General features: G+C 49.2%; 2 protein-coding genes across 2 annotated transcripts in view; one reads left to right on the forward strand and one right to left on the reverse strand.

Annotated features, from left to right (window-relative positions):
* The window catches only part of MTF1 (metal regulatory transcription factor 1), a 45,800-nt gene extending 24,302 nt beyond the window's left edge, over positions 1-21,498 (forward strand). The window contains exons 3-9 of the mRNA XM_045298902.1: positions 4,427-4,565; positions 5,218-5,354; positions 9,125-9,202; positions 16,056-16,158; positions 16,763-17,358; positions 19,587-19,650; positions 20,777-21,498. Coding sequence (XP_045154837.1) covers positions 4,427-4,565; positions 5,218-5,354; positions 9,125-9,202; positions 16,056-16,158; positions 16,763-17,358; positions 19,587-19,650; positions 20,777-21,207 — 1,548 coding nt within the window. The 3' untranslated portion in view covers positions 21,208-21,498. The remainder of the gene's footprint in view (positions 1-4,426; positions 4,566-5,217; positions 5,355-9,124; positions 9,203-16,055; positions 16,159-16,762; positions 17,359-19,586; positions 19,651-20,776) is intronic.
* Positions 21,499-26,111: 4,613 nt separating this feature from the next.
* CUNH1orf122 (chromosome unknown C1orf122 homolog) lies at positions 26,112-26,848 on the reverse strand (the record flags this gene model as incomplete). The annotated part of the gene is made up of 2 exons (XM_004705284.2): positions 26,112-26,585; positions 26,813-26,848. Coding segments are annotated over 2 exons (132 nt in total), but the record flags the coding sequence as incomplete, so codon positions are not given.
* Position 26,849: the final 1 nt, after the last annotated feature.

Consider the following 26,849-nt stretch of genomic DNA (forward strand, 5'->3'; position numbering starts at 1 on the left):
GGAGCTAAGAACTGTGAGTACAAGAAAGAAGAAAATGCTCTACAGTTTGGTTGTGGTGCTGAGTGTACAACGTCTCTTAATATGATTGAACTACTGAAGGAAGAATCCCTTAACCTTCCTGGGTTCTGTAGCTCACTGCAGTGTCTCACAGAAACGTTCCAAACTGTAAGGAAATGTCTCATGTGGCTGTGGATGCCGTTTGAGTACCAGATCTCAACGTCAGGCAGAGAAAAGCCCAATGCAGGGTTCAGCGCGGAAGCCAAGTTTGTTCAAAGTGAAAGCCGCTCTTGCGCCGACCAGTAAATAGAAAGACGGGGCTTCCTACTCCCGTAAAGAGTTACCGTCTCGGAAGTTCCCAGGGCAGCTGTGCCCTGTCCTGCAGGGTCCCTTGAGTTGGCACTGAGTCGATGGCAGTGAGAGAAGGTGGAAAGTCAGGAAAATGGAGGCCACAGAAGGGCAGGCTTTGTTAGAGCTGCGGCTCTGGACTTTCAGTGGACCACACACCACACACACAAGGGGAAGGGGGTGGGGGGACACCCTGGGGGACACACCCTCTACTAAGTCACACCCTCCAGTAAGATTACAAACTAAGGCTCCATTGTTAAACCCCAGGCCTGGAGCTTAGAATTTACAGCACATCACAAAAGGAATTATGGCTAAAGGAGCCATATTAAGGTATTGACTACATCTCAGTACCATAATGGACTTCCTTTTTATTTTCCAATCAAAAGTAAACTCTCTTGAATAAAAAACTCCCCAAGACAACTCTAGCCTATTATACATGAGATGGGAGGAGTGGCAGTGGATTACAAGAAACCCCTTAATCTGTGGAGGATAGTCTTTCTGCCTCCCCCCACCCCCATCTTTCATTAAAAGTTGATTGTTATGATTCCTATTATTATTTAGTAGGCTTTAAGTTTTAAAGCAGTGCAGCTTACCAACAATTGAGCTAAAAGTACAGAGAGCTTCCATATGCCTCCTCTGGTACACCCTCACCCCCACCCCAGGCTTTCCTGTCATTAATATTTTGCATCTGTATAAGTTCTATGGGTTTTGACAAGTGCATAATGCCATATAAGCAGCATCCAGAATACCATGTATGCCTCCGCCCTTCCTCTTGAACTTCTGGCAGCTGCTGGTCTCATTGTCCCCCTAGTTTTGCCTTTTCTACAATATTATATAGTTGGGGTAATGCTTTCAGGTTGGCTTCTTTCATTTAGCAATACGCATTTAAGGTTCTCTCTCTCTTTGGAAGAAACCCTAGTGGCATAGTGGGCTACCCAGTGAGCTGCCAACCACAAAGTCAGCGGTTCGAACCCAACCCTACATGGGGTCGTTCTGCGTAGAGCAGACTCCATGGCCATGGGTTTGGATGTCTTTTTAGGCTTGGCAGTTGATTTTTTTATTACTGAATCATGTTTCCACTGTATGGATGTGCCACAAGTTGTTTCCCTTTTGAAGGGTTTCGTGGTTGCTTCCAAGTGGGGGCAATTTTTAATAAAGCTGCTGTAAACATCTGTGTGGGGTTTTTTTTGGAGACCACAAGTTTTCAGCTCCTCTGTAAATACTGAGAAGTGCGAGCCTTAGGTTATATCGTAAGGCTCTGTTGAGCTTGGGAAGGACCTGCCTGTCCTCCAAGGTGCCTTCTGTTTGGCACTCCCACCAGCAGCAGATCAGAGTTCCATTGCTCCACGCCCTCATAGCCTTGGGTGTTATCAGCTTTGGGGATTGTAGCCACTTTAAGAGGCGTGTCGAGAACCTCTGGTGGCGTAGTGCTTAGGAGGCGGCCTGCTCTCCACAGGCCAGCAGCTTGAAACCCTCCCCCTGTCCAAGGGAGAAGACAAGGCCTTCTACTCCCATAAAGAGGTAGGGTTTCCGAAACCCACGGGGGGCAGTTCTACTCTGTCCTGTAGCGTTGCTGTGAGTCAGAATCCACTCAATGACAGTGCGTTCTTTTAGTTTAATGGGTGTGTTATAGTACCTCCTCGTTTTCCTTTATGTTCAAGAATTTTGTTGAAACTTACTTATGTGGTCAGAACTTTCATTGGTGCTAGTGAAATACTAAGGCTCTGTACCTAAGAACCTTCTAGCCTAGCTGAAAAGAATGACAAAATGGCAAGTAGCCAGACAGCGTCTGAGACAGAAATGCTCACCGTGCTTGGAGCCCCGCGGAAAGGAAACTGAGCCGACTCCAGGTGGGCAGGGGAGGAGGAGATGAGAGGGCAAAGGAGGGGTAGGAATGCTTAGGCTAAGTACCACGGGTAGTTTATTTTGTTACTTGCTCACTTGTTTTATAATATCACATGTGTCTATGCCTGCATAGTTAGTACCATACATTTTCTTTTTGAAAGTATGTGTGTGCATATATGTACATGTATACAGTGAACCCTCATTTATCACGGTTAATCGGTTCTAGACCTTACCGTGATAAATGAAATTCCGCGAAGTAGGATTCCTTATTTGTAAATCAAATATTTTTGTAGTTAGAGCATAGAGGACATGAAAAAACACCCTTTAGTCACCATTACACTCGTATTACCCAATTTATTAAACGAAAAAGGGAAAATACAGTAAAACATTTTGGATGTTACAATTATCATTTATTATTTATTATATTATTTATGGCATCTAGTTTACAGTATTACATATTTCACATACAGTGTTATTATACATAGTTCTTACAAATACTGTAATCAGTAGCCTATGAAATGACTTAAGGGATGTACTCTACAGGTGGGTCGCTGTCTTTTTCCTCTGAAGGAGCGGGTGTAGGCAGTGGGTGCTGTTACGCAAAAACCGCGATAGAGTGAAGCCGCGGAAGTCGAAGCGCGAAGTGGCGAGGGTTCACTGTATTTCATTTCTTTTTAAAGTAAAAAATGTATAACTTGTGTATAAACACATAATTAGATAAGCATATAAATGTATCGAGCTTGAAGGAAGAACTTGTGTCATCTACTTTCTTCTCAGTTTATAGCACCAAGCATGGGCCTGGCCATTTAGTAGATTTCAGTAAGAAGGCTGGAGTGATTATATGACATTTACGATGAGATAATGATAATAATCTCTAGTTTTTATAACTTCTTATGAGATAATGAATTTGTCAGGGCCCTCCTAAATGTAATGCAGGTGTTTGACTAGCAGTGCCCGGAGCCGTGGGTTGGGGTGCTGGCAGGAGACACTGCTGTTCTCCTGTGGAGCCAACTGTGCCACCGCCCCTTTTCAAGCCTCTCGTCTCGGCACCAGGAGGCTTGGGAAGACCCTAAAGTTACCCGGGGTAGGCATCTCGGAAATGCCAGCAAAGTGGAAGTACGCGCTGGGGTGACCTATGCGCTCCTGCGTCACGGTCCCTTTATTGGCGAGAGTGGTAGACTAGCTGGGAACGCCCCAGGTGCTGTGGAGGGAGCGCAGGTGACCCACCCCTCGTGGACCACTCAGCAGACTCTGATTTCTCTTTGGTCAAGTCCGTTTGCTTTTGTGATGATTAAAACTGCTAGTGGCGGTTCTGCTAGAATATTAGAACTTTAGACACAGTGATCATGCATCATTAAAATTCCCGTGCTTTAAAGAAGCTTTTGCTTTATAAGAGCATGCATTAATTCAGTGTAAGTGCGAGCTCGAATGCCCACTGTGTGCGAGAACTACAGCCAAAGTGAAGAACCACATGGTCCCTGCCCTCAAAGAATTGTCCGTCTGGGAGAGCAGATGACAAGATGTACTCACAGATAAAATGAGATTAGAAGTGAGAGGTGCCATGAAAGAGTTCTGAGGCAGGAAAGATTTCTTCTGTGTTTATCAGGCAAGTAAAGCGAGAAGTACATCTTGACCCTGAAGACCATAGTTAAGTCGTGTCTGTCAGTAAGTTCTAACTTTCTTTGTTCTACCATTGTATTTCAGGCTCCCATGCCTATGTGAGTACCCTAAACCCACCACTGACAGTCCTAAGGTTCCACGACACTAACTCTCCCATGAGGAGCCTTGGTGGAGTCGTGCTTACACGTTGGTCTGCTAACGGCAAGCTTAGCAGTTCAAAACCACCTGGGGCTCCATGGAGGCAGCCAGGGCTTTCTACTCTTGTGAAGAGTTACGGTCTGGGCAACTCACAGAAGCAGCTCTTCCCTGTCCCTGTTAGAGAGTCGCTGTGAGTCGGCACCAGCTCGATGGCCGTGAGTTTGGTTTGGTTTGGAGAGAGCGTCCATGTGGATGGACTCTGTTAATAGAGTGCTGGGAAGTAATCTTTAAAAGGCCTCGCCAAAACCAAATTTTTTAAAGGCCTATATTGTTGAATGCCTTACCTAGAAAATAAGAAATGCTTGTCTAGCACCATCAGCTTCTTCAGACTTTTACTGTCCCATCACGGCCAGCTCTCAAAGCCAGTTTACATCCCTCTGCCTTAGCGTCCTGGACATGTGTGTTAGTGTTTTCAAAGATGTTGATGATTGAAGGCCTCCCAGCTAATGACTGTGCTTCTCTTGGCTTTGACGACTTGTGTAGGTGTGATCATGATGGCTGTGGAAAAGCATTTGCAGCGAGCCACCACCTTAAAACTCACGTCCGTACTCATACTGGTGAGTCTACGCACAGCTTGCTTTTTTTAATGTAGCTTCATTAAACCCACGAATACGGTTCGGGGAGGGGGAGCCAGCCTAATCTGCTTAGCCCCCACTTGTAATGTCTGTGTGTCGTCTTTCAGTAGTGGAAGGATCTAAAGGTTGGACTCAGGAATTCAGTGGTAGGGAATGAAATCAAGACAGATATTCCCCTAAAGAAACACCGGGGAGAAAATACTGTTCTCTTTAAACTTCCCCAGGCGTAGGCCATTCCCGGTGCTGTGCTCTGCTCTGCATGAAGTTTGGGACTGAGAAGATTAACATGCAATCGGTCCAACTTTTACCCATTGCTACTTGGGCCCTCATAAAGATACTTACTTCCTTCTGTTAGAGAAAGACGGCATGCTGGCGGGGTAGTTCGTGGGCTACGCACCGCAAGGTGAGCCGCTGCGAGGGAGAGTGGCGAGGCCGTGTGCTCCTGTAGACTCACAGTCTGGGAAACTCTAGTGGGCTGGCTGTTCTGTGGGAGTGGGTTGCTGTGTTTTAGGTGAGTAGGTGTTTTTGTATGGTTGTGGGAATGTGCGTTTTGTTTCACTTTGTTATGGTTAGGTAAAGGTCGACTTCCAAATCCAGTGGTATGGCAAAATTAACCTGACTGTCATTCTTGCAGGTGAAAGGCCCTTTTTCTGCCCCAGCAATGGCTGTGAGAAAACGTTCAGCACTCAGTACAGTCTCAAAAGCCACCTGAAAGGTCATGACAACAAAGGACACTCATACACCGCACTTCCAAGTCACAATGGGTCCGAGGTACGCAGTGTCTCGTCTCTGGTTGGGTAACAGTAGCAGTTCATTAAGCTGAAAAATTAAAACAATCTCGATGTATCTGTAAGCCAGAGGGCAAAGACCGATGTCTTTGTGACCAGTGGGGGAAGCCAGAACGGTCACCAGGCTGCCGGTGCTGCAGCCTCTGGTTCAGCTCTCATTTTGCCATCAGATAGGCTGGAAGGACCTTATGAGCCCTGCTGGCGTCGTGATTTTGTGCTGGGCTCCAATCTGCAAGGTATGCAGTTCAAAACCACCAGCCGCTCCATGAGGGATAGATGGGGCTTTATACTACTCCCATAGAATTACAGCCTTGGAAACCCACCGAAGCAGTTCTGCCCTGCCCTGTGGGGTCACTGTGAGTCCGCATTGACTTGATGGCAGTGAGGGAGTTGGAAGGAGGTAGACCGTAAAGCAGAGGTGCAGAAGGGCTTGCCAAAGGTTGCCCCTATGCTCTTTAGCGGATATTGTTTTTCTCTTCCTGTCTACAAGATGGCATATTGGCATTGAGTTTGAGACATGAATTAATGATCTGCTCCACACATTGGTCACTGGGAGAGTCACTCACCCTTCTGAGTAGGCTGCAGAGATCAAAGGATTTGAGAGCCCTTGGCTGAACTTTGTTTTGATTAGGGAAATCACAGCATGAGCTTCGGCGGGTTTTGACAGTTTTGCCTGGTCCTCTTTACCAGCCCTCCTCCATACGTACTTCTCCCCTGCAGCTCCTTTCTGGAGAGATCTTGGTGTTACTGCTAATATAAGGAGCTCTAGTGGCACAGCAGATAAGCAGTAGGCTCCAAGGAGGAAAGACGTGGCAGTCTTCTCCTGTCGAGAGTGAGCCGCAGCCAAGGAAGCCCCAGCGGGCAGTTCTGCTCTGTCTGAGGGGCCCTTTGGCAGCCTGAGTTGGAATTCATCGGCGGGCACTTAAGGGCACTGAACAACAACACTTCTAATATATTAGGTATGGCATTAATAACAAATTTATCGAATGCTTACTTAGTGCTGGGCACTGTGCTGAGTGCTTTTATGTGGATTATCTCACAAGACCCTGATGAGGGGTTACTGTCATTACCTCCATTTTCCTGATGAAGAAGCTTGAGGACAGGAGGGATTACATCACTTGCCCAAAGTTCCACACCTGTGAATTGTATCAAGATGGGCGACTTCGCCTAGTATGCTGCATTTATTTAACATAGTCAAGCTTCTCCGTTGTGTAGCAATCCAAAGACTCCTTAGCGGGCCACAACCTTTACACACAGCTCAGCCCTCCGAGCTCACCTTCAGTGGGTGTCTGTCCACTCCTCCTCAGAGAGAGTCTTATGTATCCGCAAGGCTTCAGGTCTTGCTTTTTGAGTCCCCTGCATTTCCCTCCAGCCTGGACTCCGGACTAGTAGGCTCCCTTACCCCCTTGGAATTTCCACTTGAGTATCTGTTAGCCATCTCAGACTTTATATCTCAAATCTTGTTCCTCCTAGAACCTTCCCTGTCTCAGTCGATGGTTTTCCAGTGGTGGAAGCCCAGACATTTTGAAGTCACTCTTAATTCTTCTGTCCTCACACTCCATGTCAGTCCACCCCGAAGCCTCTTGGCTCAGCCTTAAGACTAGAAGCAGAGTCTGGTCCCCTCAGATGGTGACTGTGCACACACTACTCTCACCTCTTGCCTGAATTATGAGGGTAACCTGCTAAGCAGTCAGCCAAGACTTGCTTCCCTCCCTGTACTCTTCTTTGTGTGCATCAGCCAGAGCCATCTTTGTACACCATCAGGCAGAGAATGTTTTTCCTCTGCTTATTACCCTCCAGAAGCTTCTGTGCCGTTAGATTAAAATCTCTACAGGCGGCCAGCAAAGTCCTGCCCAATCTGGTCTAGCCACCTCTCTGATCTCTTCTGTTCCCTCACTCCAGCCATCCTGTCTTCCTTGTGGCTCCTGGAGCAAGGAAAGCCCACTCCGACCCCTAGATCAAGGCTTAGCAAACTTTGGAGATGAGAGAGGCAATCATGTCCCTCACACCAAGTTAAAATTTATACAAGATCCATAAATATATATATATTTTAAATCATTTTATTAGGGGCTCATACAACTCTTATCACAATCTGTACACACATCAATTGTGTAAAACGCATTTGTACATTCATTGCCCTCATCATTCTCAAAACATTTTCTCTCCACTTAAACCCCCAGCATTAGGTCCTCATTTTTCCCCTCCCTCCCTGCTCCCCCCTCCCTCATGAGCCCTTGATAGTTTATAAATTGTTATTTTGTCATATCTTGTCCTGTCTGACGTCTCCCTTCACCCACTTTTCTGTTGCCCGTCCTCCCAGGGAGGAGGTCACATATAGTCCTTGTAATCGGTTCCCTCTTTCCTACCCACTCTCCCTCTACCCTCCCAGCATCGCCACTCACACCACTGATCCTGTAGGGCTCATCCGCCCTGGATTCCCTGGATTTTCAGTTCCTATCTATACCAGTGTACATCCTTTGGTATAGCCAGACTTGCAAGGTAGAATTTGAGTCATGGTAGTGGGAGCGGGGAGGAAACATTTAGGAACTAGAGGAAAGTTGTATTTTTCATCGTTGTTACATTGCACCCTGACTGGCCGTAAATATATTTTTACAAACAAATTAAACCACCATGATTTGAATAATACCCAACTTTTTCCACCTACTTCAGAGCCACGTGCACATACCGAAAGAGCCACATAGGCCCTCGAGCTGCAGTCTGCCGACCCTCACCCTTTGCTATTTGCTGTTCCCTCTGTAGGGAACTCTTCCTCAGAGATGTGTGCACACCCACTTCCTATGTCTTCCAGCCGGGCATATCTGAGAGGTCTTCCCTACTGAGCGAGTGAGCGAGCAGCTCTGTGTACCATCGCCTCCTCCGCCGTGGCCCTTATCATCAGCTCACACATGATTTGGTTTTGTTTCAGATTTTTGCCCACTCCACACTAGGATGTAAGCTCCATGGAGACAGGGACTTTGTTTTATTGTCACTGATTTAGCCCGGGACCTGGAGCCGTTCCTAATCCAAAGTAGATGCACAATAAGGATTTGCTGAATGCATGTGTGAGTGTGAGCCTCTGATCCACACGGGATACGGAGGATCCACCTGAAGTGTATGAATTGTGATGGACACTGTAGGAGCTAGCTTTCAGCGTTAGCCTGAGCAGTGGTGTTTGAGTAGTAAATCCTCCGTATTGCTCAGAGGAAGATGCCCTCAGCTCCCTGTGGAGGCTCGGCAGCATGCCCGACGGCAGGAAAGGTAGGCTTCTCCATCAGCAGCACTGGGCTTGTCGTCCACTAGTGACGAGTTCTTGATAGTTCTCTGCCACTGTAGTAGCCTCAGTGTTTGCATAGTTAAAGTGGGAGTACAGAGTACTGTTTCACAGGTTTATAAACGGCAAGTGCTATCACATGGAGTCATTTTGAAATGATAAGACCAATTAGGCAACTACTCTTACTTTCATATTATTACAGCTTTTGTTACTTGGTGCCCGAGTCAGGAGATAATTTAAGAATGCTTCATTTATAAGCCCTCCTTCAGAAGTGTAAGAGATTCTTCTAAGAATATCAGGGCTTTTAAACATGAAATAACTCACACAGCCCATCTGCTTTGGATGGTTAATGCCTCGCCACGTAAGACATGTGGACTTATAGAACCTACGTTTGTCTAAGGTGTCTTATTACTGATCTGCTATAAATCCTGATTTTTTTTTTACACAATTAGAATTTTTACACAATTCTTTCTCATTCACAGGATACAAATCACTCAATTTGTTTGAGTGACTTGAGTCTTCTGTCCACAGATTCTGAATTACGAGAAAACTCCAATACAGTAAGTACACTGTGATATTTGTGCTAAAAAGCAAGATGCAAGACTTGAGTGATTCCTTTTGCTGGACAAAAGGAAGCCTGGTGGTGTAGTGGATGACCCATTGGGCCACTAACCACGAGGCCAGCAATGCGAAACCACTAGCCACTCTGCAGGAGAAAGAGGAGGTTTGCTACTCGCACAAAGAGTTGCAGTCTCGGAACCCCCCGGGCAGTTCTCCCATTCCGTAGGGTTGCTGTGATTTGGAATGGACCCGGTGGCAATGAGCTTGGTGTTTTCCTTCTTGTTGTTTGTTGGGTTTTGGTGAGAAGAACAAGGAGGCCAATGTCTCAAGTCCTCTAGGCTCTGTTATGTTCGACTACTGACCACTGGGGGTTATTTTTCTGATAAGTGACGCCACAGGAGAGGTAGTTCTGATGTCAAGTGCCTTGATACCTGGTGGTCCCAGAAAAGTTCTCTTTTCATTCAGTTAGCATTGACTGCTGCAGGGCCTGTGCTGCTGTGAGCTGGTAGTGTTGAGAAAGTAGGTGGGATCTGTCATTGAGGAGCTTCAGGTCTAGCTCCCTGTGGATGTAGTCACACATCTGGCGCTCTGAAGTCACCCAGTGGGATAGTAACCTGGGGTAAAGGGATGAAGCCGTTTCTACCACTGTTTGTCTCAGTAAAAGAGAGGGGCTCTATTCTGTGCCCTCAAACTAGATATTGTACTCCTAGCACCTTCCTTTATAACAAACTTGCATAATCATCTTTTAGTCTTTCAACCAAGACCACAGTACTGCAAGATTAATGTTGCTTTGCTTTTTAAAAAACTATGAATTGTTAACATCCGGTTATACATTCTTATGAGATCATCGTTTTAGGGGTTTCTGGCAACCAGATGGGTTAATATATCCTGGAAATGAGTTTGGGTTCCCTCAGATCTTTTGTTGAAGGAGGTTTGAAGCTGCTAGGGAACGACCCACTGGGCTTTTTGCCCGCCGGCCCCAGCCAGCTCCCAGGGTTCTGCCTTCTCTCTGCACTGGGCATGCATGCTCTTGTCTCCGTTACTTTGGGGAGATGCTCATGTTGATTCTGCCCCTAGGGGCTTTGCCCTGAATCTTGGCAGTGACTGAGACAGAGAACTACAGCACTTTCCTTGTGAAAAGTTCAAAGACCGTGTTATTGAAGTCTAATGTACACAGAGAGCGGTTCAGTCATCCCAGGTGTGCAGCGGGGGGAGGCATCCCAGTCCATCACATCCACTGACCACCAGCCCTAGCCTCCCTAAGCTCACTGTTATCCTGACTTCTAACAACACGAGGTTCCTTTGCTGTTTTTATGCTTCCTATCATTGCACTCATACAAGATGAGCTCATTCGTGTTAGCTTTTTCCCCTCTAAGAGCACCCTATTTAAGAAAATGAATCCATATTGTCGCGTATAGTTACAGATCATTTGTTGTGTTTGTTGGGTGGCCACCTTCTAAGGGAATAGTCCTTTCTGCTCTTGTTGGACATTTGAGGATTTTCTCAGGCTGTTACGAGTGCTGAGAACATACACAGCCACACCAGACACCAACTTCACTGCCCCGTGTGGGCAGTTCCGTGACATGGCGACACTCTTCAGGTCGTGCCTCCCTCTCGGACCTGTTCTTCCTCTAGTCACATACCCTCCCTGTCCCTGGAGGCTCCGGTCTAATCACTCTGCTCCCATACAGTTGTTTCTCAGGGCAGGCCTTTTTATACTGGTTACACTAAGCTACTGTTTGGGTTTTGGTTTTTTTTAATCATTTTATTGGGGCGCATACAACTCTTATCACAATCCATACATACATTAATTGTGTAAAGCACACTTACACATACGTTGCCCTCATCATTCTCAAAATTCGCTTTCCGCTTGGGCTCCTGGATTCAGCTCCTCATTTTCCTTTTTCCCCTCCCCCTCCCTCCCCATTCCCCCCTCCCTCATGAACCCTTAATAATTTATAAATTATTATTTTATCTTATCTTACACTGCCTGGCGTCTCCCTCCACCCATCCTTCTGTTGCCCATCCCCCAGAAAGGAGGTTATATGTAGCTCCTTGTGATCGATTCCCCCTTTCTACCCCCCCTTCCCTTCCAGTGCCACTCTCACCACTGGTCCTGAGGGGGTTCATCTGTCGTAGATTCTGTGTTTACAATTCCCATCTGTACCGCTGTGCATCCTCTGGTCTAACCAGGTTTGCAAGGTAGAATTGGGATCATGGTAGTTGGGGGATGTTCGGGTTTTTAAGAAGACTTCAGGAGATATTTTTGGTTGATGGTTTAAAGGTTATCTCAGGGCGATAGTGTTCGGGGTTCATACAGTACCTCAAGTCTCCAGAAAGTGTGGGTTCCATAGTGATTTGAAATTCTGCCCTGCATTTCCCCTTTGGATCCCAACTCCTCTATAGAATTTTTTATCAAAATGTCCAGGAATGGCAGCCAGGTACTATCTAATTACCCCAGTCTCCTGGCTAAGGAGGCAGTTGTTCACGGAGGCGGTTAGCTTAACCCCATATTCTCATATTCCCATATCTTGTATTCCTGACTCTCCTTCCTCTGATGTCCCCAGTGAATAGAGACCGATTTTTGTGCCTTTGGTGCATGGCCACTTAGAAGCTTTTAAGACCCCAGGCACTCCACAGTGAGCTAGGAGGTAGAACAGAAGCACTAAAGTTGTTATTAGATGAATGAGCTGGGGTGCCCTGGGAAACCATGCCCCTCAGTCCTCACGCCCAGGAGCCCAGTACCGTGAAGGTGTGGGGTGCGCCTAAGCAGCGCAGCAGCAGCTACTCTTAGCTGTCAAAGTATCACACAGCTTTTGCCAGTTCAACTTTTTGTAGGTGTACAACTTCTGGGCAACAATTGGCTTTAATCCATGAAAATTCCCCATCACTGCCCCCTTACCCTCACCTACCATTCTCTTTGCCCCTCTCCCCTGATAACCACTAATTAACTTTGGTTTCTGTACATTTTGTCGAAATGGCATGGCCCAGCCCCAGCTTCTGACGCCCTCTAACTTCACAAGGGAAGAAAGAGAGTGAAGGTCAACTCCGTAGGCTGAGCCTGATGAGGCAGAGGCCAGACAGACCTCCTTTCTCCAACCTCCTTACACTTCTCACGCCGGCCGTCCCTCCCACAGCTTTCTGCTGGGTTTGAGAATTCATGGCAATGGTCACACAGAACTCACAGTTCCGGTTTGATGAGGGAAATATTCAGGACACCCTTTTAGCTGTGCCTACAGGCAGGCTTCTCCTGGGCCCCAAGCTGGGGGTCCCTTGGCCTCTTGACCCGACCTGGCCTTGTCCTGCTCCAGCCAGCCCTTTCACTCCGCTGATAAGTGCCACCGAGGCACCCCACGCAGAGAGGAAGCTTTTGCAAGTGCTCAGCTCTCTTTGCTCTGTGAGTCAGTGAGCCCAGTTTTGTCCAGTGGCCAGGGGCAGTTCTACCTTGCGCTGTAGGGTCACTGTGAGTCAGTATTGACTTGATGGCAGGGAGATTTTGAGTGAGAGTCTGTGATTCTTTGCTCCTTTTGGGCAGAAAGCTGGTTGGCATCCTGCAGAGGTTTCTACCTGCAGCTCCTTTGACCTCTGGGAGTCAGACTCACTGCCTGGCCCTCCCTTGTCCAAATGATGGGATCGTGGTGGATCTCTTGGCTTCAATGGGCAGTTATATCTTGGAGGACCTCTGCTATCTCACAGACAGTCTCAGCTCAGCCCTAGCACCCTCCTGGGCATGCCACCAGAAGCAGAGCCTGCTGTAAAATGCCTTTAAACGACAAGTCGGCACTGAGCCAGTTTTGGCCTTAAGACAAGTGGTGTTTGGTCTACACAGTGCTTTGCAATATTTTTTTATGATTTGCTTCTATAAGCATGTTTCCAAAATTTTCATATTTATGAACTTTTTTTTGAGCTTTGACACTACCAGGCCTAAATATTCAGCATGTAGCAGAAACCCTTTAGAATATCGGGGGAGTGGGGCGGTGTGCAGGCTCTCATTAACCCCCCCTCCCCAGCAGCTTCCATTACTTACATTACCTGCCTGACTTTCAGTAGGTGGTTGCCTTTGTCAGGCTTGCCCTGCACAGTGTTGGTGGAGGTGGCCGGGATAAAAGAATTTTATTCCCCAGCCTCCTCAGCGGTCACTGAACGGAGGAATCGAGGTGGTCTTTTCCCTGTACTGTCCTTGAGGGACCCAGCAGGTCCTCGGGGCATTGTTTTGGTTTTTATTTTCCCACATTTGACCTTTTGAAAACAATAATGACTCTGGCCTTTTATTAAATGCAAATCTATTACTATTTGTCATTAAAAATGTTATTGTTCCTTACCAGGTGTCCATGTTAGAATGTAGATGTTATGGAATGACTTTGCAAGATAGTCACAATATATTATTATATGAGAAAAGCAAGTTGTTGAATATTGTGCAATGCTATTTTCATAACAACCAAATACTCCATACGGTCTGTGTGACCCCTCCTCATCCTCTGCCCTGGCTGTGCGGATGCAGCCCTGGACCCTGTGTAAGCGAGTGCACCTGCCTCCGATCCAGGACGTCTTGCCTGTCACGTACAGCTAGCCTGCAAGTCATCATCTGTGGCCCCAGGATCTTTGAGTGCCTGGATTGAGGGAACTAATGTCACCTTGAAATAGGATGTTACTGGTAGACATGGGTCTGCCTTAGTGAATGAGTGTTTTTGAAAATTTTGCCCTATCACAGGTGATGGGTGTAATTTGTAAATGGTGTCCAGTCACCTAAGAGTTTAATCTGTGTAAGCAAACAATTCATGTATTGCAGTTTGGAGTTTGCCTATATGTGTATTATTTCCTTTTCTTTCCTTTTTAATCGTTTTATTAGGGGCTCATACAACTCTTATCACGATCCATAATACATCAATTATGTAAAGCACATTTGTACATTCATTACCCTCATCATTCTCAAAACATTTGCTCTCCACCTAAGCCCCTGGCATCAGGTCCTCATTTTTCCCCCTTCCCTCCCCGCTCCCCCCTCCCTCAGGAACCCTTGGTAATTTATAAGTTATTATTTTGTCATATCTTGCCCTGACCAATGTCTCCCTTCACCCATGTCTTTGTTGTCCGTCCCCCAGGGAGGAGGTCACATATAGATCCTTGGAATCAGTTCCCCCTTTTCAACCCACCCTCCCAGTATCGCCACTCACACCACTGGTCCTGTAGGAATCATCCACCCTGGATTCCCTGTGTTTCCAGTTCCTATCTGTACCAGTGTACATCCTGTGGTCTAACCAGACTTGCAAAGTAGAATTCGGATCATGATAGTGGGGAGGGGAGGAAGCATTTAGGAACTAGAGAAAAGCTGTATTTTTCATCGTTGCTACATCGCACCCTGACTGGCTCGTCTCCTCCCCGAGACCCCTCTGCAAGGGTATCTCCAGTGGCCTACTCATGGGCTTTGGGTCTCCACTCTGCACTCCCCCCCCATTCGCTATGGTAAGATTTGAAGGTAAACAAGCGGCCATCTAGCTCAGAAGCAACAAAGCCCACATGGAAGAAGCACACCAGCCTGTGCGATCATGAGGTGTCGAAGGGATCAGGTATCGGGCATCATCAGAACAAAAAATCTTACCATAGTGAATGAGCGGGGACTTTCTTTTCTTGAGTGTTTTAAATTCTATACCATTTATTAAATTAATGACACTATCAATAGAATTACCGTATGCCTCGGGGATGATTGATAATGTTCTCGATCATAAAATGATAATGATGTCTCTCAAGTTAACCAGAGACAGATTTTATATAAATGGTAGATAAGAGTGAATTTTGGGCTCGCACTTAATTCTAGCCCCACTATTAGAACAATTAGTTCTGTGACATGGCCCTGCTCTATGCTCACCCCCATAAAGAGATCACTGAAGATATGGATGTTATAGCAAAGTGTGGAGAAGACAGCAGATGGTGTCAGGCTATCAGAAACCATAGCATCTTGGCTCTTACAGGCTTGCCTTCAGACAAGCAGCCTGCTGAGACGTCAACTAAGTGCACATGGAAGGAGCACGCCAGCCTGTGCAATCCAAGGATTGTAAATAATAAAATCCAAATCCAAAGGAGGGAATGGTATCGGAGCTTAGATTGTGAAACCCGGTTTGCAGTAGGCTATGGATGACAATGGAAGCCCCAAATCCATTTGCAGGGTCCCCACTTGGATTCAGCCTGTGGTGAATCCCCTCCAACCCTAGTCCCAGGGTGTGAATAGCTTTGTTAGCAGACGGAGAGCTTTGGAAGTCAATTTTGGCAAGACATAGTTAGGTTAAAATATAATGCCTTATCATTTGATCTTTCTTTTGACCCATTTAAAAGTTTTTCCAGTTTTTTAATATTTTCTGCTTGCTTTGTGAGGTTGTTCTATATTTTGTTTAGTCATGATGTTGTTTTGCCTGCTTGTTTCCTGTTGGTGTTCTGTATGGTTTTCTGCAGATGAAGTCCAGGATAGGTACATCCATTGAGATAGTAACTGGATTGATAATTGCCTAGGGGGGAGGGAGCTAGGAACGAGCATGAGAAAAAAATGTTCTGAAATTGTGGCATTGATTGTACATATGTTCATATGTGATTCAACAATTAAGAGAAGGAGAAGAGCGTTTAAGGGAATGTTGACATTATGCCGTAAAATTGTAACGTCCATGAGCAATATATATAAAATCAGTCAAATGGAAACCTACTCTGTTGTATAGACTTACTAAAAACACAATGAAACTATTTAAAAAACCCAACAAAAAATAGGCTGCGTTAGAAGCAGGCGGCCTCCGAGAGACCCTTGTAGGTTCTCACGTGGGGGTCTGCTTCCGGAGGGCTGGCCTCACACCTGGTCTCTTCTGTCAGACACAGGGCCAGGACCTCAGCACAATTTCACCAGCAATCATCTTCGAGTCCATGTTCCAGAATGCCGATGACACGGCGATTCCGGAAGATCCTCAGCAGACAGGTTTGCTCCACCGCCTGTCTGGCGGCTCCCGTCTCCGATCGGGGCGGGGCGGGGAGCTCACACGTACGTGTTGACACCCGGAGTGGCAGGCACAGGGCGAAGCAAAGCGTGGGCCTTCCATTCGATCCCGTCTTTCCCTGACTTCCCTCACGGCTCGCTGAGGCAGGTGTGCGTTCCAAGAAGCCGCTGCGTCTCCATGCTCTTGTCGCTGCAAAAAGCGGAGGAGCTGTGGGTCTTCCTCCTCCTGGTGGGGGCCCTGGCTTCAGATGTGTCATGTGTTGGAGAGTTCACTCAGAAAGCTGCTTCACAACAGCCAGCAAGCCTGCTCAATGGCTGTGTCTCCAAAGGGTGCCTAGTCTCTTTTCCAGAAAAACCTGAAAACGTCTTTTCGTCACGGCTAGACCTCCGCTAGGTTTTCACGTTCAAGAAGTTAGGTAGACGATGAAGCCTGGGGCTCTGACCCAAGCCCATCGATTGGAGAGCAGAGCGCCTGCCTGGTAGAAAACAAGGAATTGGCCCTATCGGACTTCCCTATAAGGCCTGTTTGGGTGGCGCCTGTCGGGCTGTGATATGTATACGCACTTTTATTTCTTTTTCTCGCCAGCTGCCTTGATGGAAAGTTTTAAAGGTGAAGCAGAGTCGGTCGGTGATGTCCTGCCACCCACAGGGAATTCAGCATCGTTGTCTCTTCCCCTTGCACTGCAGCCTGGCACCTCCGAGCCAGCCCCACCTCTGCTCCCAGCCTCAGCACTCTCTGCTGCCCCCCCTGCCCCCGCCCTAAGAACTGGTGCCCAGCAAGCTGCATTCGGCAACCCCCCTGCTCTCCTGCAACCTTCAGAAGTGCCTGTTCCCCACCGCACACAGTTTGTTGCGAATCATCAAGAGTTTCTCCCACACGCCCAGGCACCGCAGCCCATCATGCCAAGACTTTCCGTCATTACTGGGGCTTCCACGGCTGCGGCCATGGCAGCCACAGCCGTGACAGCACCTCCCCCACCACAAAGTACTACTGAGCCCCTGCCAACTGTGGTCCAGACTCTGCCCCTGGGTGCCAACCCTGTCCTAACTAGCAATCCCACAATAACCATCACCCCGACTCCCAGCACGGCCATTTTGCAGTCCAGCCTAGTGATGGGAGACCAGAACTTACAGTGGATATTGAATGGTGCCACTAGTTCACCACAAAACCAAGAACAAACTGTAAGTATTACGTGCACGTGGCTCTAGAAAGGGACTTAGAAAGGGACCTGATTCTCAGGTCAGCTCTGAGCTGGGTCATTCCTCTCTAGCCAGTTTCCCAGTGCCGAGTAGTGTCCGTCCAGAGATGAAGGCAGAGAAGCCCATCATGGTCCCCGGGCGGTAGCTCCTCGGCAAGTAGTCCAGCCGCAGCCCATTGCCACTCCCACTGCGGAGACAGAGCGCCATCAGCAAGCTCCGGAGGCCTGAGAACACCTCTGGAAGCTGGCTGATCCCGGTCAGGAGGACCGGCTGCAGCCGGGAGGCAGAGAGAGAATCCTTGCTCACACAGCGCTGCTGTAGAACCGTTTTCTAAGAAAGGGCTGATGACTCAGGAGATGGCTTGGTCATCCAAGTGAATCAGTTGAGAGCCTGGGATTTTCCAGGTGCCTCACTGAAGACAGGGCTGCCGATGGGTGAAAAACTCGACCTCTTTCCATGGAAAAGTACATTCTAGTCCTAAAATGCCTCAGTGGTTTTCATATCGTAACTATGATTACAAATGAATAGTGGCTGTTGGGAGCCCTGGTGGCATAGTGAGTCAGGGTCAGCAGTTCAGACCCACGAGCCGCTCACTGCACAGGAGAAAGATGCTGCCGCCTGCCCCTGTCAAGACTTACCGGGTCAGAAACCCACCCAGGGGCCGTAGGCTGGAGCCCATCTGGTGGCACTGGGCTTGTTTTGTGGGTCAAATCTACTGAAGAGCCCTGGTGGCCTTGGGGGTTAGCCCTTGGGCTGCTCAGTGAAGGCTGGCTGTTCAAAGCCACCAAGTGGCTCTGAGGGAGAAAGACGAAGCTATCTGCTCTTGCAAAGATTTACAGCCTTTGACACCCTAAGAGGTGGCTGTGAGTCAGAGTGGAACCCTTGGCACGGAGCATTATGTGTTGGGCCCTTACTATGTCTTGGGCACTGAGCTAGCTCAGCACTTTTCACGCTTTACCTCATTTAATTCACAACTGAATGAGGTAGGTGTAATTTTGCCTCTGGAGAGCCAAGACCCAGAGAGGAGAAAGTGACTAGCCCAAGGTCACACATAGCTCATCAGTTGCAAAGCTGGGGCGACTACACTGTGTTGCCCAATGAGGGCTTCCAATCCTGAGGACTTGCCGCAAAGTGGCCACCTAGGGAGGGGACCTTGAGGCACGAGGAGGAGTTAGATGTAAACAGGATGTACTTGGCAGGAGGCTGTGTAGGCGGTGTGAGACAACATGAGGCAAACTGGAAAGGTGGGTTAGAGCAAAAGAGTGAGAGGGCTTGTGTTCCAGATACGGAATACCGCTCCTGGGGGAACAGTGGACTTCCCTTCTCGGAGGACCAGAGCCATGGCAAGGTCTTCCCGGTGTTGTGACCCAGTCGGCCTCACGCCCTCTTCTCAGTCACTTCCCTATCTGCTGGGGGAGCGGCCTGGCACACGCAAGATGCCTGTTGCTGTAGTTGAGAGTGCTCCCGACTTCTCTCCTCCAGAGAGTGCAGCCTGGCCAGGCTCCCCCTCTCTCAGATCCGCCCAAGAGCCGCCTCCTTTGCGCTTTCCGTTCCTCAAAGGGGTCAAAAGAAAAGCGCCTTTGAGATAGTAGCCATTTTACTGGGCAGTGCGCTGACACGCTCACGGGACCGTGGACAGTGCGCTGACACGCTCACGGGGACCGTGGGCAGTGCGCTGACACGCTCACGGGGACTGTGGGCAGGATTGGGGAGGCCTGGTTTCCAAGACTGCAGGTGTGTATTGAATGTTTATAGAATGTTCTCCATGAGCCCAGTGCTCCTCAGACATAGCCTCATTTAACCCTCCCAAAAGCCTGCAGGGGGATTCCGAGGGCAATCTAGAAGGCTTCAGGCCCCACCCCGCTAGGAGTATTGGTGGGGGGCCGTGGCAAGGCTGGAGGGGAAGCTGACCCTGGGCTCTCTCTTAGAAGACATTGCTGAGGAAAAGCCATTTTGGACGAGCTTCTAGGGGCACAGAGCGACTGGGACAGGCCGTGGGGAGACTGCCAAGCAGTCGAGTACAGAGCTGGCCCCACTGTCAGCAGTGACCTCATGTCAGAGCTCGAACAAGACAGCATTCAGTGCAAACCTCCCTCCGCGCCGAGGTTTTCTGCCCTACTGGGCCCCTCTGCTTCATTCAGGGCTTGGGGATCTGTTATAGTTGAGGGGCCATACATGTTTTGTGTACATGTTTTGTTTTTCTCCCCCAGCAGCAAGCACCTAAAGTTGAGAAGGTGTTTTTCACCACTGCAGTACCAGTAGCCAGTAGCATAGGTAAGTGACCGGGACCACAGGGCCTGCATTCAGCATCGCGTCTCTCCAGTCGTAAGCCCATTTTCATGAAGCCACATCCCTTTGTGTACTCCTTAGAGTGTCTCACAGGATCACAACTACCGCAAGCTAGGGCACTGACAAATACCAAGGCCAGCGGATCTTTCCCTTCCACATACAGGCCTTTCCAAAGCAGCCAGCAGCCCCATGTGGGTCATAGTGAGCGCCGAAGAGGGCAGTGTTTAATTCACTGGCCTCTTTTCTCATTGCAGTGCTGAAGAAATGACAGCTAGCCCCATGACTGAGCGTGGGGTCGAGTGGTCCTTCTAGACAAACTCTTTCTCTTTACCTGTTAAGAAACTGAGGCCTGGAGAGATTAAATGACTCCCCCAGTTTCCACTTGTGGCTGTGCCCAAGTGCCAGTTCTCGGACCTCCTCACTCTCACCCCTTCCCTGTCTGGCAGCGCCTGGAATCCTGGGGAGACCCGGCAGCTGGCTGGTTTCAGAGTGCACCCTTACACAACACACAGGCTCACACAGAGGAGAGGATGCGCGCGCGCGCACGCACACATGTACGCACGGGAGGTTGGCTAGGCGAAAGGAGATGTGCTGACACCCACCATGTGTCCAAGAGCCCCTGGGCACCCCCGGGGCCCTGTGAGTGTCCTACCCTAAGCACCGGCGGCTCACACCCAGCCAGCAGTATACCTGGAGGCCTGGTGGTGGGCTTCGGTTCATTTAGGCTTTTATGTTTTTGGTAGTGTGCCAGCCACCGGTGCCAGGAAGCTAAGCCAACCACCCATGTGTCTGGGGCGGGCAGCCCTGAACAAGTCCTGTGCAGCATCAAGGGTCCCCCCAGCTGAGAGTGGCTTTTCCAGGACAGCAGCAGGCTCCAGGTGTTTGTAGAGGGATGAGGCCTGCATCAGGAGTGGGGAGGTGGCAGCTGGTTGGGGGGAGAAGATAGGAAAGGAAGGTAGAGACAGGTGCATCTCAGGTTGTGTCAGGCTGATTCATAGCAGAACAACGCCTGGTGCGCACTTAGCCCTCCCAAGTGTCTGCTCTCTGCCCTGTCCCTCCTGCCCCTGCCCTGCAGCTGCTTGAAGAGCAGTCTCTCTCGCCTCTTTCACAGGGAGCTCAGTACAACAGATTGGCCTGAGTGTTCCCGTGATCATCATCAAACAAGAGGAGGCCTGTCAGTGTCAGTGTGCGTGCCGGGACTCTGCCAAGGAGCGGATTTCCAGCAGGAGGAAGGGCTGTGCGTCGCCCCCCCTGCCCGAGCCCTGCGCCCAGCCTCTTGAGGTGCCCAGCCTGCAGCTCCCCCCACAGACTTTCCCCGCCCCCCCGGCCTCCCTCCCGTCATCCTCCACTGTACCCTCTTCCCATGAACAAAACAGACAAGCAGAGACCGGTTCAGGCCCGCAAACGGATCCGCTAAGTGCCATGGATATGTCAGAGTTTCTGTCCCTCCAGAGCCTGAGCACCCCGTCCAACCTGATCCCCATTGAAGCACTACTGCAGGGGGAGGAGGAGATGGGTCTGAGCAGCAGCTTCTCCAAGTGAAGGGCCTGGGTGTGCTCACCGGGGCGGGCAGAAGGCGAGCAGGAGGCACGGGTACGCCGCCTGCCATCGTGGGGTCAGCGATGTGAAGAATGAAGAAACCTACCGCTTGAAATTCAGACGTGTTTTCGTTATTCACATCCCAGGAGGATCCACCTAAGGAACTGATCTATGGGGAAACAAAACAAGCTAAGTTATAATGAACTCTTTGGCTGCACTGTATGTCACTTTTGCTTCTTGTCATGTGAACATGGAAATTAAGGTTACCCGTACGCATAAAAATTCTAAATGAAAGGCTGTGGCTTCCGTCAATCTGATCTTGCCCATTGCTTGCACTCGGGCCTTGTGGTGTGGTCGGCTGAGATCAGTGTGCTGGCTGTTGCTCCTCCTGCGTGTCTTTGGAATCTGTGGCTCGCTGGAAGACCAGGCCCTCCCTCCGGCAGAGAGGGCAGGCCAGTCAGTTGTGAGTGGGACAGGAACTGGGTGAGGTGTCTTTGTAGTTTGTGGTTGGCATCTGTGGAGTCAGGGTGGATAGTGCAGGGCTCACCCCGCAGCCAGCCGCAGCACATTAGGCCCTGGAAGTCTAGCCCGTGGACTCTGGCAGGGACCCCAGGCCAGTTGGGAGACTGCTCTCTGTCCCGGGCTGTGTGCTCTCCCTCCGCTTACAGTCTTGGCCTTCTTGGTTTTTGCTCTCTCAGCTGCCAGGGCTTGCCGCGTCCAGTGAGTTTTCTTTGGGACGACATCCCGATTTTGTCCTGGTGTGGACATGGGGGGCTGGGCCAGGCCTGGTTAGTGACTTGCCCTCTCTTGAGCTGCATTTGCTTCCTCAGAGGACTGTGTGCTGATTTAAGGGAGTTTATGAAAGGTGGTACTGGCGGGCCGAGTGTCGGGATCCAGTTTCTCTCTAGGTTTGTGATGACCCCTCCCAGCCCCAGCCCTCACCTGTGTGGAGTTTGCATGCAGCCTGCCACAGAACAAACATGGACGTGGCTTGCTCCGCTTAGGCCTACAGCTTCTAAACAAAAACAAGCAAACAACCCCACCCCCACCCCCCCAAAAACGATGATCTTCTACTCAGGGTAAAACAAAAAAATTCCCCGTCCACCAAAAAGCCTGAAGTGTTGCAATAAGTTCTCTCATTTGGAATGTTTTATTGGGTTGTGTTTGGGTTTTTCCCCTGACTTCTGTGTAGAATTCTCCCCATCTGTCTGCCTTTGGCTTCAGGTCATTGCCTCTTAAAATGTAAATGCACTCATCGCTCAAACGGAAGGCTTTAGTGTTGTGAGGGTGTCCACAAGAACCCGCCTCCTGAGAGCGACCACCAAGATCGCTTTCCAGAGGCGGGTGCTCTCTCCCGCAGAGAGCAAGCCTCACTTTGCTGGCCTTTCCCACTCTCTATTGGGAAGACATCAGTCTGGCTCCCCTCCTAGCCTGAGCCATTACTCAGGGACTGTCGAGGCGGTACTCAGAGCAGCTCGCCGACCTTGGAGCCATAGGCCCTGTCTTTAACCAGCATGTTCAAGGATGGGCCTGGAGCAGAGGGCCGGGGTAGGAAGGTTACTGCTGCAAGGAGAAATGGGCTGGGCCTTCACACCTGGTTTCTCATGCCAGCAGTCCAGTCAGGAGAAGCGGTTTCTTTTGGACCTTCTGCACTCCCCTCCTGTAAAGGCTGGTGGAGTCTGGTGACCTCAGTGGGAGCTAGGAAGGCAGGAGGAATCTTACCTTGTTAACAGTGACTTGAGGCAGGACCTTTGCTGTTTTCGCTACAGCTGCTGTGCAGGGGTGGGATCCCTAAGTCAGCTGTAAGAAGGGCTGTAGTGACCTCCACAGAACAGCTGGTGGCCACCTGTGGTTCTGGTTCCCTGGTAGCTGAGGTGGGCAGGAGCCCAGACAAGGCGATCAAAGCTGCCAGTTGTTTCAATATTGCCTCCAATGCTCACGTTGGGCCCTGCCCAGATCAGTGGCTTTTGGCTCTTCAAAGATGGAGGGTGATAAGGAAACATGGTGAAACAGTGTTTATTCTAGTTGAGAAAAGGAAGTATCTGCCTTTTGAAGATGGCTCTATCAGATCCCATTAGCTTTTGAAAAAATCAGGAAATGTGCTTAAACTACCCATGAGTGGTTGTGAGGGGTAGGCTTCCCTCCTTCTGCAAGCTGGTCCTTGGGGTGGGCCAAGGAGAGAGCCCCTGGCTAAGCTGGTGCTAGAAAGAGAAGGTGGGTTCCTGAATGCAGCCAACAGCGCAGAGGCAGAGCCACCTTTCTTTCCCCAGTAACCTTGACCACTTCCACCTGGTCAGTGTCTGTTTCTGGTACCTCCAGGTAGACGGCCTATTTCAAGGGCATTGGTCAACACCAGGGGTTGGAATTCGAAGGCTTAGGAAGTGTTAGTGGACTGATTGGCACTGCCCAGCTGCCTTAGTGAACACCCCTCCCCAGGCGGTGAGGAAGTGGGGCGTTGGGGGAAAGTGGCCTGGCCTCTCCTGACAGGATCTTCCTTCTTCACCACCCATCTCATGGGGGCATCTCTAGTTTAGCGATAGGAGTTGGGGTCATTTACTGAATTCCATTCCCACTCCACTTTGGGAAGGAGATGATGGTACAAAGGCCAAGATGCACCTTAAGGTGTGAAGAGCTCTCTGGGTGTAAGGCAAGAGGCTCAGTTGATGGGAGAGTCCAGGCAGTGGATTGAGGGGGGGATCATGGCAGGGGCTGGGTGGGTTTTCCTGAGAGACTTTGTGTAATGCTGAATGTGTCCAGAGAGACGAGTTTGCAGAACCTCATGTTGGTATATTAAGAAATAATAAAAAAGCACTTTAGGTTATTTTATCTTTAACCCAATTGCTGCAATTTCTTTTATGTATATATACATACATCTATCTATCTATATATATATATATACTTTCCACAAAGTTTTATTTTTTACTCAGAATAAAAAGTAAAATTGAGGCATGAAAAGAAAAGCACTTACCTGGTGCAATATGTGTAGTTTGACGGTTGTTGTCCCATGTGGCCCTGACCTGGCCACCGTTTGAACTCGTGATCTACCCTGTACTCTGAGGCGGTCTATAGGGAAACACTATCATATTATGCATTCTCTGAAACTGCTCAATCTATGCAAGCGTGCCCCTGGGCCCCACAGGCTCTCTGAAGAACTCCTGTTTCCTTCTGCTGACTGGAGAGGCCCTTCTCAGCGAGCGGGTCTTCTGGTTCCATGCCAGCTTTCCCTGCTTCACCATAACCAAGTGTCGCCTGAAGGGAGGAGCTGCTTGTTCCCAGGCAGAAGCCTGGCACCTTCTAGACTTTTTTTCTACCTGCTCTGTCCAGTGTCCTTATTCTTAGAGACAGCTCCAGAGTGTCTGGAACCATTCATTTCTGCAACTGCAACCATATTGCTGAAGAGTTTACAATTTTTCTACACCACCAATCAGAAATATGTTTGTTTGGTTGGGGGGGCGGCGGGGGTGGGGGGGGTGCATCAGGAGCTATTTCCATGACTGTTCCCAAACTGCCTGTGGCTCCTTCAGCAAAAAGCCTCCAACCTTCATTAAATCCAGAAAACAAAAGCTGTTAGTAATCCGTTTTTCACCTTTCTCCCTTCTTGCCCACCCCCTCCCTTGCCTCCCCCCATTTTATCTTCCATTCTCGGGCTAATACAGAGAAGTTTAAAAATACATTTCAGCCAATATTATGCAAATAGGTCTGTTGTAACAGATAGGAAAATTTCCATTCTTGAATAATTGAGCAGGGGAGGCAGCACAATGGCATCATCCATATTTCTGATTGGTCCTGTAGCCTGCTTCCTCTTGGCGTGTTTTTTGCAGGGGCATGGGGGGGGGCCCTAGAAGGATGGGGTCCTGTGTTCTCATCCCTTTGGGGAAGTCGATAGATCAGTCTGGGCATTTTCTTCTTCTGTTTGAGAGAGGGCTTCTCAGTCTTGCACTGAAAATGCAAATTAAACTGGATCTTTGTGTTAACATGTACATAGTACAAGCTTTTCTACTGGAAGCGTGATTTAAAACACCACACTGCCCCTTTGGCAGTGTGCCTGCTGGGCCAAAAACCGGGTGATAACGTTGTGTCACTTTCTCAGCTCAATGCAGTTTCTACTCTTTTTCTTATGGGAAAACAATTTTTCATAAAACCTTTTTCCACCAAAACCCAGGGGTGTATTTTGCAGTATCCTTTAGTGGTGCCAAGCCAGAGGCTGCTCACGCCCTTCTGTGTTCTCAGGCCTCAGTGGAAGGTTCTGGTTGGCTCAAGAGTCCTCATCCTTTGTTGTGTTTGAGCCTGTGGGGGCTCCAAGATGGCTCCTTTCCCTTTGAACTTATTTGCCCCTGTTTGGGGAAGCTGGCTAAATGAGAGAGACTGGCAGGTCTTCTGGCCAGGAAAGGCAAGAGCCTTCTTTTGGGACGCACACTAGCCCCTTGGCCAATGGTCATGGTTACAGTTTTTTAAATCCCAACTATGTTCATTTGGATTACATAATAGCTTATCAAATTAATTTAAGTGTGAAACATGGGAACAAGAGACTTAGACTGAGCGATATGAAAACGTTCCAGGTTCAGTACTTCCAAAGGAAGAAACCTTCAACCCTTCCCCACCCCAAAAGAGTCAATATGAATTTGTATTTTTGAAGAATGTGAAATAATGGTGTTTGCTTAATTGCTCCTTTTGTATAAACTTAATATTGTACTTTAAAATATCTGCTAAGAAGTGAAAATTTAACTTTTTGGAATTGAAAAAAAGCAATATTAAATACTAATGAGATCGTAATTAAATGCTTATTTAAATCTGGTCGCATCTGTGGCATTCCTTCCCAGCCCAGCCCAAGGTTGGCAGTTTTCAGCCATTTCCCCGCCCCAGTCTTGGAAGAGAGGGTAGGAAGGAAAAAAATCGGCTACCAAGAGTCTGTCTGCAGGTTTCCTTTAATAAAGGCTCTGCTGAAGGTGTTTTGTGGGGCTAGGAGCCCCCAAAGCATGAAATTGACATGTAACACCACCGAGTCCCCCAAAGCAGACCAGATAACGTGAGCACTGCTGGCCTGCCCAAAGTCAGGTAATCACACTTGGCTGTTGTTGGCGACCTTTCAAAGCACAAAACCGCTTTCAGCCAGGACGAAGTGGGAGTGAACCGAGCTGCTAGCAGAGCTCTGCCACCCCAGGCTGCGAGCCAAGTACCAGCAGCCACCGCCAGGGAAGCCTGACCCTTTTAATGATGGGCCTTTTTCAGAGTCCAACCGCCAGCCCCGGAGAGGGACAGAAGTCTGGGTGCCCGCCTCGGGATGGTCAGTGCTCCCCAGCTCCATCGCCAGCACCCTTTGGAAAGCCGGCTCGGGCGGAGACAGCCGGCTGGGGCTGTGCTCCCGGCTTGGCTGAGACATCCTGGTTGGAAAGAAAGGGAGAGAGTAAGGCTGGGAGGAAGAGCCTGGATTACGCCCTGCACTTTGCATCTGGATAGCGCTTAACTTTTTCACATCCTCTGGCCTGTAAAAGGCTAGAGGTAGGACGGCGGAGACGTTCTTCCACCCTCCAGGGAGAGCCCGAGCTCAGCAAGTTCAGCTCGTCGGCCCCCACCCCCACCCCTCACCCAGCCCGAGGTGGGCACTGACCCCGCCACCAGGCGGCTCCGGGCGCCGGCGGCCCAGC

This window comes from Echinops telfairi, unplaced genomic scaffold (genome assembly GCF_000313985.2).
Source record: "Echinops telfairi isolate 266 unplaced genomic scaffold, ASM31398v2 ScPeMD7_7457;HRSCAF=8495, whole genome shotgun sequence".
NCBI classification, from domain to species: domain Eukaryota; kingdom Metazoa; phylum Chordata; class Mammalia; order Afrosoricida; family Tenrecidae; genus Echinops; species Echinops telfairi.